Here is an 18,459-nt window from a genome sequence, read left to right on the forward strand (position 1 = left end):
GCTACTCAGGAGGCTGAGGCAGAAGAATTGCCTGAACCCAGGAGGCGGAGGTTGCGGTGAGCCGAGATCACGCCATTGTACTCCAGCCTGGGTAACAAGAGCAAAACTCTGTCTCAAAAAAAAAAATGGGCAAAAGATCTGAACAGACATCTCTTAAAAAAAGATACAACACTTTTCACAAGATGGTGCCGAACGCGAAGAAGGAAGCTCCTGCCTCTCCAAAACCAAAGGCAAAACAAAGGCTTTAAAGGCCAAGAAGGCAGTGTTGAAAGGTGTCCACAGCCACAAAAAAAAGAAGATCCACCCGCACGTCACCCACCTTCCGGCAGCCCAAGACACTGCGACTCTGGAGGCAGCCCAAATATGCTCGGAAGAGCGCCCCCAGGAGAAACAAGCCTGACCACCATGACATCAAGTTTCCGCTGACCACTGAGTCTGCCATGAAGAAGACAGAAGACAACAACACACTTGTGTTCACTGTGGATGTCAAGGCCAACAAGCGCCGGCTCAAACAGGCTGTGAAGAAGCTCTATGACACTGATGTGGCCAAGGTCGACACCGTGATTCGGCTGATGGAGAGAAGAAGGCATCTGTTCGACTGGCTCCTGATTATGATGCTTTGGATGTTGCCAAGAAAATTGGGATCATCTAAACTGAGTCCGGCTGGCTAATTCTAAATATATGTATATCTTTTCACCAAAAAAAAAAAAAAAAAAAAAAAAAGAAGTCATACAAATAGCAAACAGTTTATGAATGCGCAATATCATTGATCCTCAGAGAAATGCAAATCAAAACTACAATAAGATTTCATCTCACACTGGTTAAAACGGCTGTTATCCAAAAGACAAGCAATAATGAATGCTGGCAAAGATGTGAAGAAAAGGGAATCCTCATATACTCTTGGTAGGAATGTAAATTAGTACAGCCACTATGGAGAACAGTAAGGCAATTCCTCAAAACACAAGGAATAGAACTATCATATGATCCAGCAACCAATGCTAGGTATATACCCCAAAGAAGAGAAACCAGTATAATGAAGAGACATCTGCACTCCCATATTGCAGTATTATTCACAATAGCCAAGGTATGGAAGTGACCTAAGTGTACACCAACAGACGAATGGAAAAGAAAATATGGTACATATACACAATGGAGTACAATTCATCCATGAAAAATAATGCAATCCTATCACTTACAACACGGAAGGAACTAGAGGACATTATGTTAAGTGAGATAGGCCAGGCACAGAAAATAAACTTTGTGTATTCTCACTCATATGTGGGAGCTAAAAATTAAAACAATTGAACTGATGAAGATAAGAGAGCAGAATGAGCCGGGCGCGGTGGCTCAAGCCTGTAATCCCAGCACTTCGGGAGGCCGAGGCGGGTGGATCACGAGGTCAAGAGATCGAGACCATCCTGGTCAACATGGTGAAACCCCGTCTCTACTAAAAATACAAAACATTAGCTGGGCATGGTGGCACATGCCTATAATCCCAGCTACTCAGGAGGTTGAGGCAGGAGAATTGCCTGAGCCCAGGAGGCGGAGGTTGCAGTGAGCCGAGATCGCGCCATTGCACTCCAGCCTGGGTAACAAGAGTGAAACTCCGTCTCAAAAAAAAAAAAAAAAAAAAAAAAAAAGAGAGCAGAATGATGGTTACCAGAGGCTGGGAAGGGCAGTGGGGCAAGGTAAGGGGAGCCAGAAGTAGCAATGGTTAATGGCTAGAAAAATATAGATAGGCAGAATGGGTAAGAGCCAGGATTTGATAGCACAACTGGGTGATTACAGTCAACAATAATTTATTGTACATTTAAAAATAAATGAAAGGGTATAATAGGAATGTTTATACCAAAAAAAAATGATAAATGCTTGAGGTGATGGAGACCCAATTTGCCCTAAGGTGATCACTATACATTATATGCCTGTATCAAAAGATCTCATGCACCCCATAAATATATGTACCTACTAGTTACCCATAAATTTCTTTCTAGTTACCCATAAAAAATGGAAACAGAAAAAAGAAAAAGTCTCAAACGCTTGCTGAAGCTGTACCTCTGGGAAAATTTTGCAGTGAGTTAAATTAATGGCTGTGGACGCTAGAATATAAAACAAGAAGCTTGACAACAGTTTAAAAAATAAAACACAAAAATCAAATAAAACGAAAATGAAGAAAACACCAGTAGCTTAAAACAAACTTCATGAAAGTTTTGGTTTTAAATAATACATAAACATAGAAAAAACTTCTGCCGGGCAGGCTGGCTCACTCCTGTAACCCCAGCACTTTGGGAGACCAAGGCAGGTGGATCACCTGAGGTCAGGAGTTTGAGACCAGCCTGGCTAACGTGGTGAAACTGTCTCTACTAAAAATGAAAAAACTAGCTAAGCGTGTTGATGCACACCTGTTATCCCAGCTACTTGGGAGGCTGAGGCAGGAGAATCATTTGAACCCAGGAGGAGGTTGCAGTGAGCTGAGATCACACTACTGCACTCCAGGCTGGGCAACACAGTGAGACTCCATTTCCAAAAAGAAAAGAAAAGAAAAGAAAAAAGTTCAGGTTTATCACAGTGTAAATATTGATTTTAACATACTATTCTAACTTAAATAAGTCTTGGGTTTATTTTCTCATGGAAAGCTTAATTAATTTAAACATCCTAAATTGCATAACTGTTTTCATGGATTATATGAGTTGTCATTTCCACAAAATGTTTAAAATTATTAAAATGTAAAGATTATATTAAATTGAATGAATAATAACAAATGATGCTTTTTTAAAAGTGTTTGCTCTTATCACCTTTTTTTTCTTTTTTTGAGAGATGGTCTCTCTTTGTAGAGTGCAGTGGCACAATCTTGTCTTAATACAACCTCAACCTCTCAGGCTTGAGCAATTCTCCCACCTTCGCCTCCCAAGTAGCTGGGACTACAGGTGCTTGCTAACATGCCTGGCTAGTTTTTTGCATTTTTTTGTAGAGATGGGGTTTTGCCATGTTGCCCAGGCTGGTCTCAAACTCCTAAGTTCAAGCAATCTGCCTGCCTCAGCCTCCTAAAGTGCTGGGACTACAGGTATGAGTCACTGTGCCTGGCTGAACTTTTTACAGTACCAAAGATCACAAGAACTTAAGTCTACAGCCAACATGGAGAAACCCCAACTCTACAAAAAACAAAAAAGCCAGCCGGGCATTGTGGCTTGCACTTGCAGTCCCAGCTACTCTGGAGGCTGACGTGGGAAGATCGTTTGAGCCCAAGAGGTCCAGGCTGCAGTGAGCCATGATCGTGCCATCGCATTCCAGCCTAGATAATAAGGCAATGCCTTGTCTCAAAAAAAAAAAAAGAAAGCAAGAAAAAACAACAACTTAGCTATTCCATTACAGTATCAAGGTAAATATGTTTAATATTTCTCTAGCAAACTCAACATAAACTTTTATTTCTGTGTTATATCAACTTAATTTAGATTAATTTTAAGACCTTCAACTAATATTAATAAATAACCTTTGAATTTATGTCTATGCATTTTTTTTTTAAGAGATAGAATCTCACTCTGTCACCTAGAATGGAATGCAGTGATTTGATCACAGCTCACTGCAGCCTTGAACTCCTGGGCTCAAGCAATCCTCCTTCCTTAGCCTCCTGAGTAGCTGGGACTACAGATGCATGCTACCAGTCCAGCTACTTTTTTTTTTTTTTTTTTTTTTTGTAGAAACAGGGTTTCACTATGTTGTCCAGGCTCATCTCTAACTCCTGGCCTCAAGGGATCTTCCCACCTCAGCCACCCAAAGTGCTAGGATTACAGGCATGATGAGCCAGCCAAGAACACCTTTTGAAATTGTTAAATGGAGTTATGAAAAACAATTTTTACACACACACACATACGCACACATCCTTGCTCATTATTTTGATACATTATTATTTATCTGAGACAGGGTCTCACTCTGTCGCTCAAGTTGGAATGCAGTGGTGTGATCATAGCTCACTGAAACCTCAACTTCCTTGGGTCCAGCGATCCTACCTCAGCCTTCTGGGTGGCTATGACTACTGGTATGCACCATCACACCAAGTTAATTTGTTTATTTTTTGTAGAGGTGGGGTCTCACTACGTTGGCCAGGCTGGTCTGGTCTCCAAGTCCTGGGTTTAAGTGATCCTCCCTCCTCAGCCTCCCAAAGTGCTGGAATTACAGGCATGAGCCACCACACCCAGTCTTGAAACTTTATTGACTATCCAACAGTTAATAGGGTGAAAGGATTTACAAATATCTTTTGATCACATTAGTAAACATGCTACTTCCACTGCTTTAAGAACATCAAATATTATCTATGATTGCGTGAGGATGTGTTTGGAAGATAATAAATGTGTTTCTTGCTTTATGAAGGAGAAAAATGGAATAATTTTGTCATATGTTTCATGTTGACAAAGTTGGTCAAATGCTATGGATTTTCTTGTAAAACAGAAATGCTTTGTGGAAAAGACTTTTCTGTAAAACATTATATGGATAGTGCACAAAAGGAATAAAACCAAAATGTCAGCCCAGCAACACAGCAAGCCCCCATCTCTACAAAAAGACAAAATAATTTGACATGGTGGCGTACGCCTGTAGTCCTAGCAACTTGAGAGGCTGAGGTGGGAGGATCACTTGAGCCCAAGAGTTCAAGGCTGCAGTGAGCTGTGATCATGCCGCTTATAGAACAGCCTGGGTGACACAGTGAGACCCTGTCTCTAAAAAAGAAAACACCTAAGATGTAGGTTTTCTTTCCATTTAAACAGCAACTGATTTCTAAGCACATCAATTTGTTTAAAACAGTAAAAACTTATGTTACAGCTAGAGAACAGGGGTTCACCAAAATACTGTTACTTTTTGTGTTTTTCATAAAGCTCCTGAATCATGTGCCTAAAGTCCCTTGTTTTTTAAAAACACTACCATTCTTAATATTTTTTATCACTTCTGCTGTATTTAACTTTAGTTTCACTATATATCAAGACTGTACTCATTTCTTTATTTTAATTAATTTATTTTTAAGAGGCTGTTTAGCTCTTGTTGCCCAGGCTGGAGTACAGTGGCGTGATCTCAGCTCACTGCAACCTCCACCTTCCAGGTTCAAGTGATTCTCCTGCCTCAGCCTCCTGAGTAGCTGGGATTACAGGCATGCACCACCACGCCCAGCTAATTTTGTATTTTTAGTAGAGATGGAGTTTCACCATGTTGGCCAGCCTGGTCACGAACTCCTGATCTCAGGTGATCCACCTGCCTCAGCCTCCCAAAGTGTTGGGATTACAGGCGTGAGCCACCTCGCCCAGCCATTTCTTATCTTTAGACCCTTATTTGACAACTCTTTCTTGCCAAATTCAGGTCCTATGTTCAAAATAATAAAATGGTCAAAATATTTTTTCAACTTATTTTTGGGTATCCTAGATGGCCACAGGGTAAACTATAATTCTCCCCTCAACTTATAAAAGGAATGATACTCAAAATAATTAGGTATCCTTGGTACTCTCCAGATTTTTAATGAGCTCCACACTCTGCACACTTCCCTATTATCAAATCCACCGTATGTGGAAGGCTAGCAAAGAAAAGTTCAACCTCCCCAGATTCATTAGACACAAGTAAAATGTTGTTCATATGAATGAATTTCAGCAACTGTTTACTTTTTACTTTCGATAGAAACATATTCATGCTCATGTACAAAGACTGACATGTAACTGTTAGCAAGATTAATCCTTTTATTTAAAAAATACTGTTTCTAGATTAAATATGCTCACCAGCTGGTGACGATTATGCAATTTATGGGCTCAATTAGAGGACCCCAGAGATTTGACAACCTTCTCACTGTTCATAACATGCTCTTGCTCTCAAGGCAATCACTGATGCAGTCTTACAAAATGATTACATGTCATTTGCAAACAGAAGACTTCAATCTTTCAATCTGATACAGGTAGTTATTACAAATTAACCGGAGACATTCCATCCTCCCATTCATAGATAATTCCTCCTTTTCACTTACCCTTGCCAAAGGGTTCCTGCTACAAGCTACAGATCAGAAAGTTCTCTGAAGAAATATCAGGGGCCAGGTGTGGCTCATGCCTGTAATCCCACCCAGCACTTTGGGAGGCTTAGGCAGGACGACTGCTTGAGCCCAGGAGTTCAAGAACAGCCTGGGCAACATGGTAAGACAAAATATATATTTTTTCTTTATATGTAGACACAAATATGTACATATCTATATCTGTATATAAAGATGTATACATATGTACATATCTATATCTTTCTCTATGTAGATTATTTCTCTATACAGATAGAAATACCGTATATAGATATGTACATATCTACACAGAGAAAGATATAAAGAAATATCAGAAGAGCCTTGGTTAAAAAAGAACCAGCCTTCCTTGAGTGTTGAAACCCTAGGAAACAGACTCATAGGTACATGTTTCTCATCAGAATGTACCAAGGGTAGTCGGGCACAGTAGCTTACACCTGTAATCCCAGCACTTTAGGAGGCCGGGGCAGGCAGATTGCTTGAGGTCAGGAGTTTGAGATCAGCCTGGCCAACATGGTGAAACCCCATCTTTACTAAAAATTCAAAAATTAGCCAAGCATGTTGGTGCACCCTTGTAATCCCAGATACTGGGTGAGGCTGAGACATGAGAAGCACTTGAACCCGGGAGGCAAAGGTTGCAGTGAGCCAAGATCGTGCCACTGTACTCCAGTCTGGGTGACAGAATAAGACTCTTTCTCAAAAAAAAAAAAAGAACGTACCAAGGGACTATGTCTGGATTTCTAGGATTCTTTTTGTCTAGAAGGCAGCAATTCTGTGAAATAGCCTGCTGTTAACCCAAGATCAGGGAAAAAACAGATTATATAAAATAATATGAACCCACTTAACTGTAGTTAATGTTCTATTTCTAAGAGCCACATATGAAAAATTCTTTTCTTTCTTCTTTATCTATCCCTAACCTTCAACTCAACTGTTTTAATTTACAAACTGAAATGAAATACACACGCAGTGGTACCTTGCTCCAACTGACCCCTTAGAATTCAGAAAATAAAAATATAATAAAAATTATTAATATAAATTATGAGCTAATAAATTGTCATATAAACTTAATGATTATGTAGAAAAATTACACATATTGATCCTTATCTACTAAAAATAATGGTTGAATGTTATACAAAGTCCCTTTTCTAAGTCTCTTCACTTTTTATGATCATGCTATTGACATACATTCAGTAAAAATTATCTTGCTTCCAGGATATAGTGGAATAAATAAAATATCATGCCAAAAATCTCATTTCAATTATAAGCTAAGCCTGCTGGTAAAGAACAGAGAAGGCTTTGTATGGGAAAACAAGGCCCATCAAGTCCTCCCAGGAAGCTGGCTGTTACCTGCTTTACTACCTATGAAACCCCAGCCTCACAGGTAGGAAAGATGTCACTGAATAGCAACAAACTTGAGCATCTCAGAGAAAGAGGTGGAGTTGAACTGGATGGTTTTTGATTCCTGAACTTGGGAGACAGGCTGACTGGGGTATGGGGAAAAAAACCCAAATGCGGCCGGGCATGGTGGCTCATGCCTGTAATCCCAGCATTTTGGGAGGCCGAGGCAGGCGGATCACTTGAGGTTAGGAGTTTGAGACCATCCTGGCCAACATGGTAAAACTCCCTCTCTACTAAAAATATAAAAATTAGCCAGGTGTAATGTCACACATCTGTAATTCCAGCTACTTAGGAGGCTGAGGCAGGAGAATCAAGTGAACCCAGGAGGCGGAGGCTGCAGTGAGCCGAGATTGTGCCACTGCGCTTCAGCCTGGATGACAGAATGAGACTCAGTCTCAAAATAATAATAATAATAACAACAAAAACCCTACGCCGGGCACGGTGGCTCACACTTGTAATCCAACCACTTTGGAGGCCAAGGCGGGCAGATCACCTGTGGTCGGGAGTTCAAGACCAGCCTGACCAACATGGTGAAACTCCGTCTTTAAAAAAAAAAAAACCCAAATGCAATACGAACAAACAAAAAAGTCACGTCTGGCTCAGTAAAAAAAACCTTACAACCCTAAGGGATTCATAAACGTCAAGACAGAAGTTAACTTTTAACTTACTGTATGACTATAGTTTTGCCAATCATATCACAAAGATGTCAAACATGACTATACAAATACAACAAAGCATTAAATAAATGACGCTGAATCATAAAATTGCTAACCCAACTGCTGTGGTCAAACCCCTGTCCTTAGAGACAGGGACCTGACCACAAGGAGGAACTACTGGAGCAAAGATGTCTCTGCCCTGCCATCATTCTGCCCAAGGGTGAACATCACATGCCAGAGAGGAAAGGCAAACAGAACACGGTGTACTTGTGATACACCAAAACTAATCAGGTTACTGAAACACATAAGATCTTGAGCATTTCCTGTAAGTTAGACAATCACTAATAAAATGACTGTATCTCTGAATCATGCACTGCTGATGTCTGAAAATGTCAGAACCTTATACATACGATAAACATGTGAGGAAACAGCTGTTTTTCCACCGGGAATAGACTAATTGTCAACTTTGCAACCTTAACAACTCTGTAGGCATTTCTCCTTTACTTATATCTCTGTTACGCATATATGACTTTCTTGCAGCTTCTTTGCAAATAAACATCTTTCCCTTTCTTGAGACAATCCTGCTCAGTCGCCCAGGCTGGAGTGCAGTGGCACAATCTCGGCTCACTGCAGCATGTGCCTCCTGGGTTCAAGCAGTTCTTGTGCCTCAGCCTCCTGAGTGGCTAGGACTACAGGCGTGCACCACCACGCCCAACTAATTTTTGTATTTTTAGTAGAGATCAGGTTTCACCATGTTGGCCAGACTGGTCTCAAACTCCTAACCTCAAGTGATCTGCCCGCCTCGGCTCCCAAAGTGTTGGGATTACAGGCGTGAGCCACCGCGCCTGACCAACTTATTTCCCTTCTAAGTACTTTTGTCTCTGACTTCCTTTCACAAAGGGAAAGACGAAAACCTTCTGAACAAATTCTAAGAGCTGTATCAGAGGAGATGCTATGGCATGTCACTCTGCTGTCATAATGTAACATGGTTACATTGAACGGCACCATGTTGGGTCTTGCTCTGTTGCATCTGGCTGGTCAACATAACCAAATTTACGTGTTCAGTTGCCCAAGAAGCACATGCACCTGTGAAATACATACTATGCTAACATACTGTAGCTTTCCTTCCAAGGTGGAATCATACATCCCTGATGCCACCCCAACACTGCTCCTCCAACTTCCCCATGGGTGCCACTCACCTTCACAGAATTGTCCTGACTGGAGGTAGCAAGAATGTGCTCGCTGTCTGGGTGCCAGTCCAGGCCATGGATTTTGGAGAGGTGGGCTGCTAGATATTCCACTGCTGTACTGGGTTTCTGCAACAGGTCAGCACCGAATGTTACCGATTTAGAAAGAATTCATTGAGTATCTACCACGTAAAAGTTTGCTAGCTACTGAGTGAGGATGCAAAAATACTACCAGTTACTGTTTCTATCCTTCACAGTCTTCGTTTTGGTTAAGCCAAACCAAACACCATCACCAAAACATTTCCCCAGTTCTCCTTCACGTGCTCTGCAAATGCCCCTGTGAGCCTCATATCTTCCCACTTTAATGAAGGATACAAGGTAGTGGGAGCTTTTCACCCCCTTTTTTGTTTTTTGAGACAAAGTCTTGCTCTGTAGCCCAGGCTGGAGTGCAGTGGCATGATCACAGCTGACTGCAGCCTCAACCTCCTGGGCTCAAGCAGTCCTCCCACCTCAGCCCTCCAAGTAGCTGTGACTCCAGGTGCACACCACCATACCTGGCTAATTTTTTGTATTTTTTTGTAGAGATGGGCTTTTGCACGTTGTCCAGGCTGGTCTTGAACTCCTGGGCTCAAGTGGCCCACCTGCTTTGGCCTCCCAAAGTGCTGGGATTACAGGCCTGATCCACCATGCCCGGCCTCACACTTTAATAGTGCAATCTGACAATTTCCACTCCCTTTCCTCAGGATCACCCAAGAGGGGTTGAGACAACCAAATGGACCCAGCTTCAACAAGAGGGTAAAACTATCCATCTTAAAGTGCTGGAGCCTAATATTCTGAAGGAGAATAAACGCACATCACAAAAGAAAACAATACATGCTTAATAAGCATATAGAAAATAAAGTCAGAAGGAAACCTCAGAAATATACATTAAAACAAGGTTTTTCTAAGCTAGCAAATAAGAAGACATTTGTAAAGAATGCTATTGAGGCTCCATTTGTCACTATCGGTTGCATATAAAACAGTACAACCTTTTTTTTTTTTTGGAGGCAGTCTTACTCTGTCCCCCAAGCTGCAGTGCAGTGGTGCCATCTCAGCTCACTGCAACCTCCACCTCCCGGGTTCAAGCGATTCTCCTACCTCAGTCTCCCAAGTAGCTGGAATTACAGGCACCTGCCACCACACCCAGCTAATTTTTGTATTTTTAGCAGAGATGCACTTTCGCCATGTTGGTCAGGCTGGTTTCGAACTCCTGACCTCAGGTAACCTGCCCATCTTGGCCTCCCAAAGTGCTGGGATTACAGGCGTGAGCCACCACGTCTGGCCAAAATAGTACAACCCTTTGAGGAAGAAATTTGGCAAGATTTATACAGAGACTTAAAATTTTCTACAACAACGCCATAGCTCATATGAAGAAGAAAAAAAATTTTTTTCCTTTCTTTTTTTTTGAATTTTGTATGTTTTTGAAGAAATGCAGTCCTGCTATGTTGCCCAAACTGGTCTTAAACTCCTGGCCTCAAGCAATCCTCCTTCTATGGCCTCCCAAAGTGCTGAGATTACAGGCTTGAACCACTATGCCAAGCCCACAATTTTTCCTGTCTTAAGAGAATAATCCAAATTCACAGAAAGCTTTAGATACAAAAGAAGTTCATCTTGATGTTATCTGAAACACTAGAAAACCAGAAAAACCATAAATGATCAACAAAAGAGCAATAATGAAATGAATCACTTATATTAAAGCTATGTGACACCATAAGATGATACAATATGATGTAGCCACTGAAAGTTAGAAAGAGCTTATAGCACAAGGATAATGCATCTGTTGTACTGCCAAATAAAAAAAAAGTGTACACAACTATGTACACGGAATGACAAACTAAGTAAAAAAAAAAAAAAAAGCATAGGAACAGAAAACACCAAAATGTTAGCATTTGCCTCTGGGTAGTATGATTATTAATGATTTTATTTTTTCATTTATATTTTCTACAGAAAGCAAGTATTACTTCTATAATTAGTATTAGTCAATGAGGTTAAGTGTGCCGTCTCCAGGCTGGGTGCAGTGGCTCACACCTGTAATCCCAGCATTTTGAGAGGCCAAGACAGGAGGATCACTTGAGACCAGGAGTCAAGACCAGCCTGGGCAACATAGTAAGATTCTCATCTCTACACAAAAAACTTTTTTTTAATTAGCCCATCGTGATGGTGCACATCCGTAGTCTCAGCAACTCAGGAGGCTAACTCAGGAGGATCACTTGAGTCCAGGAGTGTGAGGCTGCAGTGAGCTACGACTGTGCAACTGCACTCCACCCCAGGAGACAGGAAGACTGCTTCAAAAAGAAAAAACAGTGCAGTCTCTAGAACCAGCCTGCCTGAGTTCAACTTTTGGCAGCAAATTGTGCTTTGGTTTACTCATGTGTAGAAAAGGGATAATAATAGGAAGTACTGTCCGGGCGTGGTGGCTCATGCCTATAATCCCAGTACTTTGGGAGGCCAAGGCAGGTGGATCACCTAAGGTCAGAAGTTCGAGACCAGGCTGGCCAACACGGTGAAACTCCTTCTCTACTAAAAAAAATTAAAAATTCGCTGGGCATGGTGGTGCATGCCTGTAATCCCAGCTACTCAGGAGGCTGAGGCAGGAGAATCACTTGAACCCGGGAAGTGGAGGTTGCAGTGAGCCAAAATCACGCTACTGTACTCCAGCCTGGGCAACAATGCAAGACTGTCTCAAAAAAAATAAATAAATAAGATGCACCTGCCCAACCCCTACGGAATCACCTTCTCACCTAAGAGCTACGTAAGGCAGAGGGCTTCTGCCACACAAGGCTTCCCCAGCATGTCCTGGAGCCTAATGCAGCATATAGGATGTGCCATGCCTAATCTCTGCTCCACCTCCCACTTCTCTTTCAAATGTACAAAGGGAAGGGAGCAGTCAGAAGACAGTGGGGACATCCCTGAACAAGCCCTCCCCACAATGCCTGAACATCTCTGGCCCCAGGTCTCACAGGCAGGAAGAGGATTTATACCCAGGTCTCATGGCAGTGACCGCTCTGTTCATTATTACCCAACGGTCTGGGAGTAAAATGCGGGGGAGGCCTTTTCCCTGTACCATGACCCTCACTGAGGCCAACACAATCAAATTCAGTAGAACTTTCCATTCTAGTCACAGCCAAGGACCTGCCACTGTTTCCATCCCTATGTGTCCACGGGCTGCTGCAGTGAGAACGTATGATTGATGTGCAGGCGACTTTGGGGCTGATGGGACGTCTAGGCTTGTAAGGGGAAATTTAAGCATAATGAGTGCCCTGCCTCGATCATCGTTATTGGAAGTACTCAGGATGGCAGATGTTCAAGAACAATAACATTTCACCTTGCAAACGGGCAGGGATAAGAAGCCTGCTGACAAGTCTAGGATAGCGTTAAGCTCCACGCCTTAACTCCAGGGATACACACATTGTTATTATCTTTATTTTGAAGGAAACTGAGGCTAAGAGAAGTGCAGTGGCTTACCTAGTGTCATAAGTAGGAAGCGGCAAAATGGGGCTGATTTTCTTCAACTACTGGTCCTAATGTCTCACTTCCCTATCTTCCTTCAACATTGGATTGAGACACAAATGTCATCTGGTACTATGAGCTTAAAATGACCATTTACCATGCTGCACAGGTTCTCAGACTCTTAAGCCAAGTCCTGGCACTCATAAAATCATCTTCACACCCTCCGGGAGGGATCAAAGACCAACGAAGGGGAGAAAAAGAGATTACTCACCCTCTTATCCCATATCCGCACATCGCCGTCATGGCTGGTGGCAAGGCAGTTAGCATTTTTTTTATTCCATTTGACCTGGGAGGCACCCGCTGCAAAGAAAAATCAGGGAAGAAAGCTGCTGCCCTTGGTGCTTTTGGAAGCAGAGCGGAGCACAGCCAGGGAGCTGGATAATGAGTTCTGGCTGAATAAGCCCAGAACCCTTTAAGTTTCTATGACTGCACCAACTCCACTATTCCAGATAAAACGAAGCCAAAAAATAACGGAATTAACACATGGGAACAGGATCATAGTCACCTAATTGAGGAAATAATCTCAGGGAAAAAATCTACAGGTTACTCTGAGCAGACGCAGCAGGAGAACCTAGTTTCTTAGGGAGCAGTAGTTAAGCATGGCACTGCTGGCTGGTAATTGACTCGTCATGCAACCTGATCCTTTCTCATCCCCAAATAACACCTGCTTGCACTCAGCTCTCAGGCCTGCCCCTTCTTTTTGTTAAATTGTTGAGCAATAGTCTTAGATAAACACAGCCTTAGCTGAAGATCAGCTACAGAATAAGCCCCAGTGTTGACCAATCCTGCCTCAAGGATTACAAGCTCTCCATACCCCACCTCCCTGTCAGCTGCGTCAGCCGTGGCCACTGGCACCACACTGATCAGGGAAAGGGAATACCCTTGGTAGTGTGTGACCTCAGTTCTTCTCCTTCTCTGCCAATACAGAGTGTCACTGATACATTAGTGACAAAAGAACTACTTAAGACAGGAGGCATAATGTGAGATGCCAGAAAGAGCTGAGACATATAGAAAACTGGGACATAGTGACACTTCTGGCTGACTCTTAAAAATAAATCATTAATCAAGAACCAAACCAGAATCGAACTGACGGCACTCCTTCCTGCCTCCTCCTGTCCTCACTCACAGCACACATGACATTACTGCAGTGATACTTTTCCCTCTGCCTGGTGGTTATTAGTGAGGAGATCTATAGTAGATCCAAGGCTTTGGAGAGCTACCTGATCCAAGAAGCCCAGCGTATGACAGAGCAAGGACTCAGAACCCCACAGGACATGGAGCATTAGGCCCAGAACTAGGTCCTGTCCAAGGATATGTTGTTGATTTTGGTGAGGCTATTTGTCATGTTCTTTCTTGAGACATAGGATATCTTGTCATCTAAGAATAAATAGCGGAGACCAGTGAAGATGAAGCAAGAAAGAGTATTAAGAGGTGCAGTTTATTTGCAAGAAAGGATATCAGCTGAAGGAGAAAGTGAGTGACAAGAGCTTGCTCTACCTCCTCTTGACAGAGTTACTTAAGAGTCCAAAAGAACACATCTTTCTCAGTGGGGAGGCATCAGAACGGGATGGCTCTCAAAGGACCCTGGGAACCTCCAAATGCAACCTGCTTTATCAAGATGATTATTACACCAGGGCCTGGGCATGGTGGCTCACGCTTATAATCCCAACACTTTGGGAGGCCAAGGTAGGTGGATCAGCTGAGGTCAGGGGTTCAAGACCAGCCTGGCAAACATGGCGAAACTCCTTCTCTACTAAAAATACAAAAATTAGCCAGGCGTGGTGGTGTGCACCTGTAATCTCAGCTACTCAGGAGACTGAGGCAGGAGAATCGCTTGAACCCAGGAGGGGGAGGCTGAAGTGAGCCAAGATTGTGCCACTGCACTCCAGCCTGGGCAACAGAGGAAGATGCCGTGTCAAAAAAAGAAAAAAATCATTACACCAGGTTCAAATGGAGGTCCCAAGCTATGAAAGCTCCCAGACACAGAGAATACAGAGTCACAACGTGACTCTCTACCCCAAAGGGCATGTGCCCCCTGAAAGATGGGGACCACAGACTCTGGGGAGCAGGCAGTACCCAAGGCTGCACCGCTCGGGGAATGTTAGATCCAGCAGCTTATCAAGGTCCACAAGCCTCTCACTTGCCTCTTTTCCCTTAGGGTAGCTCTGCCACCACTGAGAAACTACACTGAATACAAAGGAAAGAAGTCTCCTACTTCCTTTTGTCACAAAGATCTATAACAGAAAAAAAACACAATGAGAGCAAGTAAGCTAAAAAAAGAACCAGTTTCAGCCAGGCGCAGTGGCTAACGCCTGTAATCCCAGCACTTTGGGAGGCCAAGGAGGGTGGATCATTTGAGGTCAGCAGTTCGAGACCAGCCTGGCCAACATGGTAAAATCCTGTCTCTACAAAAAATCCCAGCTACTCAAGAGGCTGAGGTGGGAGAATCGCTTGAACCTGGGAGGTGAAGGTTGCAGCGAGCTGGGATTCTGCCACTGCCCTCCAGCCTGGGTGACAGAGTGAGGATCTGTCTCAAAGAAAAAAAAGAAAGAAGTGGTTTCTAACACTTCACAAATCATTCATCCAGCTGCTTAATACAATCATGATGCTAACGGCCTTTAAATAAAAAGGCATGGAATACAGAGGGAAAAAGAACCATGTACAGTAACCATTTCAGAGCAAACACCAAATGTGTGTTCCAATGCACCAAGGAGATACAAAGGGACAGGATTGAACATACAGGTAATACGTGCTTTTAAAAAGGATGCCAAAATACTGACAATTCAGTTTTATCCCTGTGAATAAGTTATACCAGTTTTATTTTTTTTTATTTATTTATTTTTTTTTGAGACAGAGTCTCTCTCTGTCACCCAGGCTGGAGTGCAATGGCACGATCTCAGCTCACTGCAACCTCCACCTCCCAGGTGCAAGCGATTCTCCTGCCTCAGCTTCCCTATCAGCTGGGATTACAGGCGCCCGTCACCACGCCTGGCTAATTTTTGTATTTTTAGTAGAGACGGGTTTCACCGTCTTGGCCAGGCTGGTCTTGAACTCCTGACCTCGTGATCCACCCACCTCAGCCTCCTAAAGTGCTGGGATTACAGGCGTGAGCCACTGCACCCAACCAAGTTATACCAGTTCTATTCCACATTCTACTCTCAGGAAGTGGTGGGAATATTCCCTAGTAGCCGCAACTGAGAATTCCAGAAACGGTCAGTTCCAACTAAGCAATGCGAACAGGTAGATCAGAAAGTCACTTCAAGGACTTGGTTCATCCATGTTAAACGACACCATACATACAATCAGCATAATCTAATTGGGGAGAAACCACAGGATAAACCTTGTTTTAATAAACTTCAGGAAAAGAACACCACAAACCCAAAAAGGAGAAGGAGAAAGACTTAAAAAGATGAGAAATATATCAACCACTTGCAAATATGGACTTTGGATTCTTATTCGAACCATTGTTCAAACAATTTGTAACTAAAAAGAGAGAGAGGAGATTGGAGAAATCTGAGTACTGCTTAGATACTGGATGATATTGAAGATTTACTGTTAATATTTTTAGGTATGTTAGGTATTTTTAAGTATGGTATTGTGGTTACTTTTTTGTTCAGGGAGTCTTCTCTTGTAAAAAAAAAAATATATATATATATATATATATATATATATATGTATATGTACTAAAATACTTGAAGAAATGATATGACACCTAGCTTCAAAATAATCACAAGCGGGCCGGGCATGTTGGCTCACACCTGTAATCCCAGCATTTTGGGAGGCCGAGGCAGGAAGATCACTGGAGGTCAGGAGTTCCAGACCAGCCTGGCCAACATGGTGAAACCTGTCTCAACTAAAAATACAAAAATCATCCAGGCGTGGTGGTGGGTGCCAGTAATCCCAGCTACTTGGGAGGCTGAGGCAGGAGAATTGCTTGAACCTGGGAAGTGGCAGCTGCAGTGAGCCGAGATCGCACCACTGCACTCCAGCCTGGGCAACAAGAGCGAGACTCTGTCTCAAAAAAGAAAAAAAATCACAAGGAGGATGAAGGTGGAGGTGAAATGGTGGGTGGAGGAAAAGATAAAGTAAAACTGGCTGTACGGAGACAAGTGTTGAAGCCGATGATGAACACAGGCAGTTCATTTTCTTCTCCCTATTTTTACAGAATGTTTGAAATTTTCCACTACAAAAAGGTTACAATCAAATCAACTTGCCTCTTGTCCTTGGACTCTGAAATGAGGTCCTCCTCCACACCCAACAGTCTTAATTGTGGCTTTTTCGAGCAGCCTAAAGTAAGCCCCTTCCAACAACATGGGACTTACAAGTCCACTCAGCCATGGCACAGCCTGGGCATAGGTGGTCAGAGAGGGAGATGGCAAGGAATAGGAAGGAATGGGAAAGAACTGGAAGGAATAAAATGAAGACACATCAGGGTGCCAGGGTGAGGCAGGAGAAGCATCCACTCACCAACAGCAGACAGTGCAACGGTGGGTTTCCTTGTGTCTCTGAAATATAAAAATAAAAAGTCAAATGCCCGAGGTACATACCACCAGCTACCTGGTGTTCTTCACCCTTTGCACACATTTCTTTGCTTTCCTTTCAGTGGGATGGTGTTGGGAGATCTGCTCTGAGGGCCTTAAAAAGAGGTGTAATGAGAGACCTGCTTGCCTCGAGGTAGATCAACTTCCTCAGCCACTTCAATGAGGCCGTGTCGTAATTTCAAATAGCAGAGTTTTATCCAAAGACAACAAGGCCAGGTGCAGTGGCTTACGCCTGTATTCTCAACACTTTAGGAGGCACTTGGGAGGCCAAGTCAGGTAGATCACCTGAGGTCAGGAGTTCGAGACCAGCCCGGCCAACATGGAGAAACCATGTCTCTACTAAAAAAAAAAAAATACAAAAATTAGCCAGGTGTGGTACTGCATGCCTGTAATCCCAGCTACTTGGGAGGCTGAGGCAGAAGAATTGTTTGAACCCGGAAGGTGGACGTTGCAGTGAGCTGAGATCGTGCCATTGCACCCCAGCCAAGATGACAAGAGGGAAAGGAAAGGGAAAGGGATAGGGAAAGGAAGAAAGAAAACAAATTACAGGCCATGTACAATGGTTCACACCTATAATCCCCACACTTTGGGAGACCAAGGAGGAAGGACTGCTTGAGGCCAAGAATTTGAGATCAGCCTGACAGCATAGCAAAACTAAAACTCTGACTCTACAGAACAAATTAAAAAATAATAATTAGGCTGGGTACAGTGGCTCATGCTTATAATCCCAGCACTTTGCCGAGGTAGGCAGATCATGAGGTCAGGAGTTCAAGACCAGCCTGTTCAATATGGTGAAACCCTGATTCTACTAAAAAATACAAAAATTAGCTGGGCATAGTGGTGCGTACCTGTAGTCCCAGCTACTCGGGAGGCTGAGGCAGGATAATCACTTGAACCCGGGAGGTGGAGGTTGCAGTGAGCCGAGATCATGCCACTGCACTCCAGCCTGAGTGACAGAGTGAAACTACATCTAAAAAAAAAAAAAAATTAGCTGGGCATGGTGGCAAGCACCTGTGGTCCCAGCTAATCAAGAGGCTGAGGTGAGAGGATCGCTTGAGCCCAGGGGTTCAAGGCTGTACTGAGCTGAGATGACAGCACTG

The 18,459-nt window shown here is 43.1% G+C and overlaps 1 protein-coding gene across 6 annotated transcripts in view; it reads right to left on the reverse strand.

Annotated features, from left to right (window-relative positions):
- The window catches only part of WDR59 (WD repeat domain 59), a 108,649-nt gene that overhangs the window by 53,802 nt on the left and 36,388 nt on the right, over positions 1-18,459 (reverse strand). For 4 of the 6 annotated variants that reach the window (XM_037739265.1, XM_037739264.1, XM_017530563.2 and 1 more), the window contains exons 6-8: positions 17,286-17,323; positions 13,030-13,118; positions 9,282-9,398 (exon numbers count right to left, since the gene is read on the reverse strand). In XM_037739265.1, coding sequence (XP_037595193.1) covers positions 9,282-9,398; positions 13,030-13,118; positions 17,286-17,323 — 244 coding nt within the window. The remainder of the gene's footprint in view (positions 1-9,281; positions 9,399-13,029; positions 13,119-17,285; positions 17,324-18,459) is intronic. The other 2 variants (XM_017530567.2, XM_037739267.1) reach the window with 2 other exon arrangements.

The sequence above is a fragment of the Cebus imitator genome, unplaced genomic scaffold (assembly GCF_001604975.1).
Source record: "Cebus imitator isolate Cc_AM_T3 unplaced genomic scaffold, Cebus_imitator-1.0 Scaffold66, whole genome shotgun sequence".
Classification (NCBI taxonomy): domain Eukaryota; kingdom Metazoa; phylum Chordata; class Mammalia; order Primates; family Cebidae; genus Cebus; species Cebus imitator.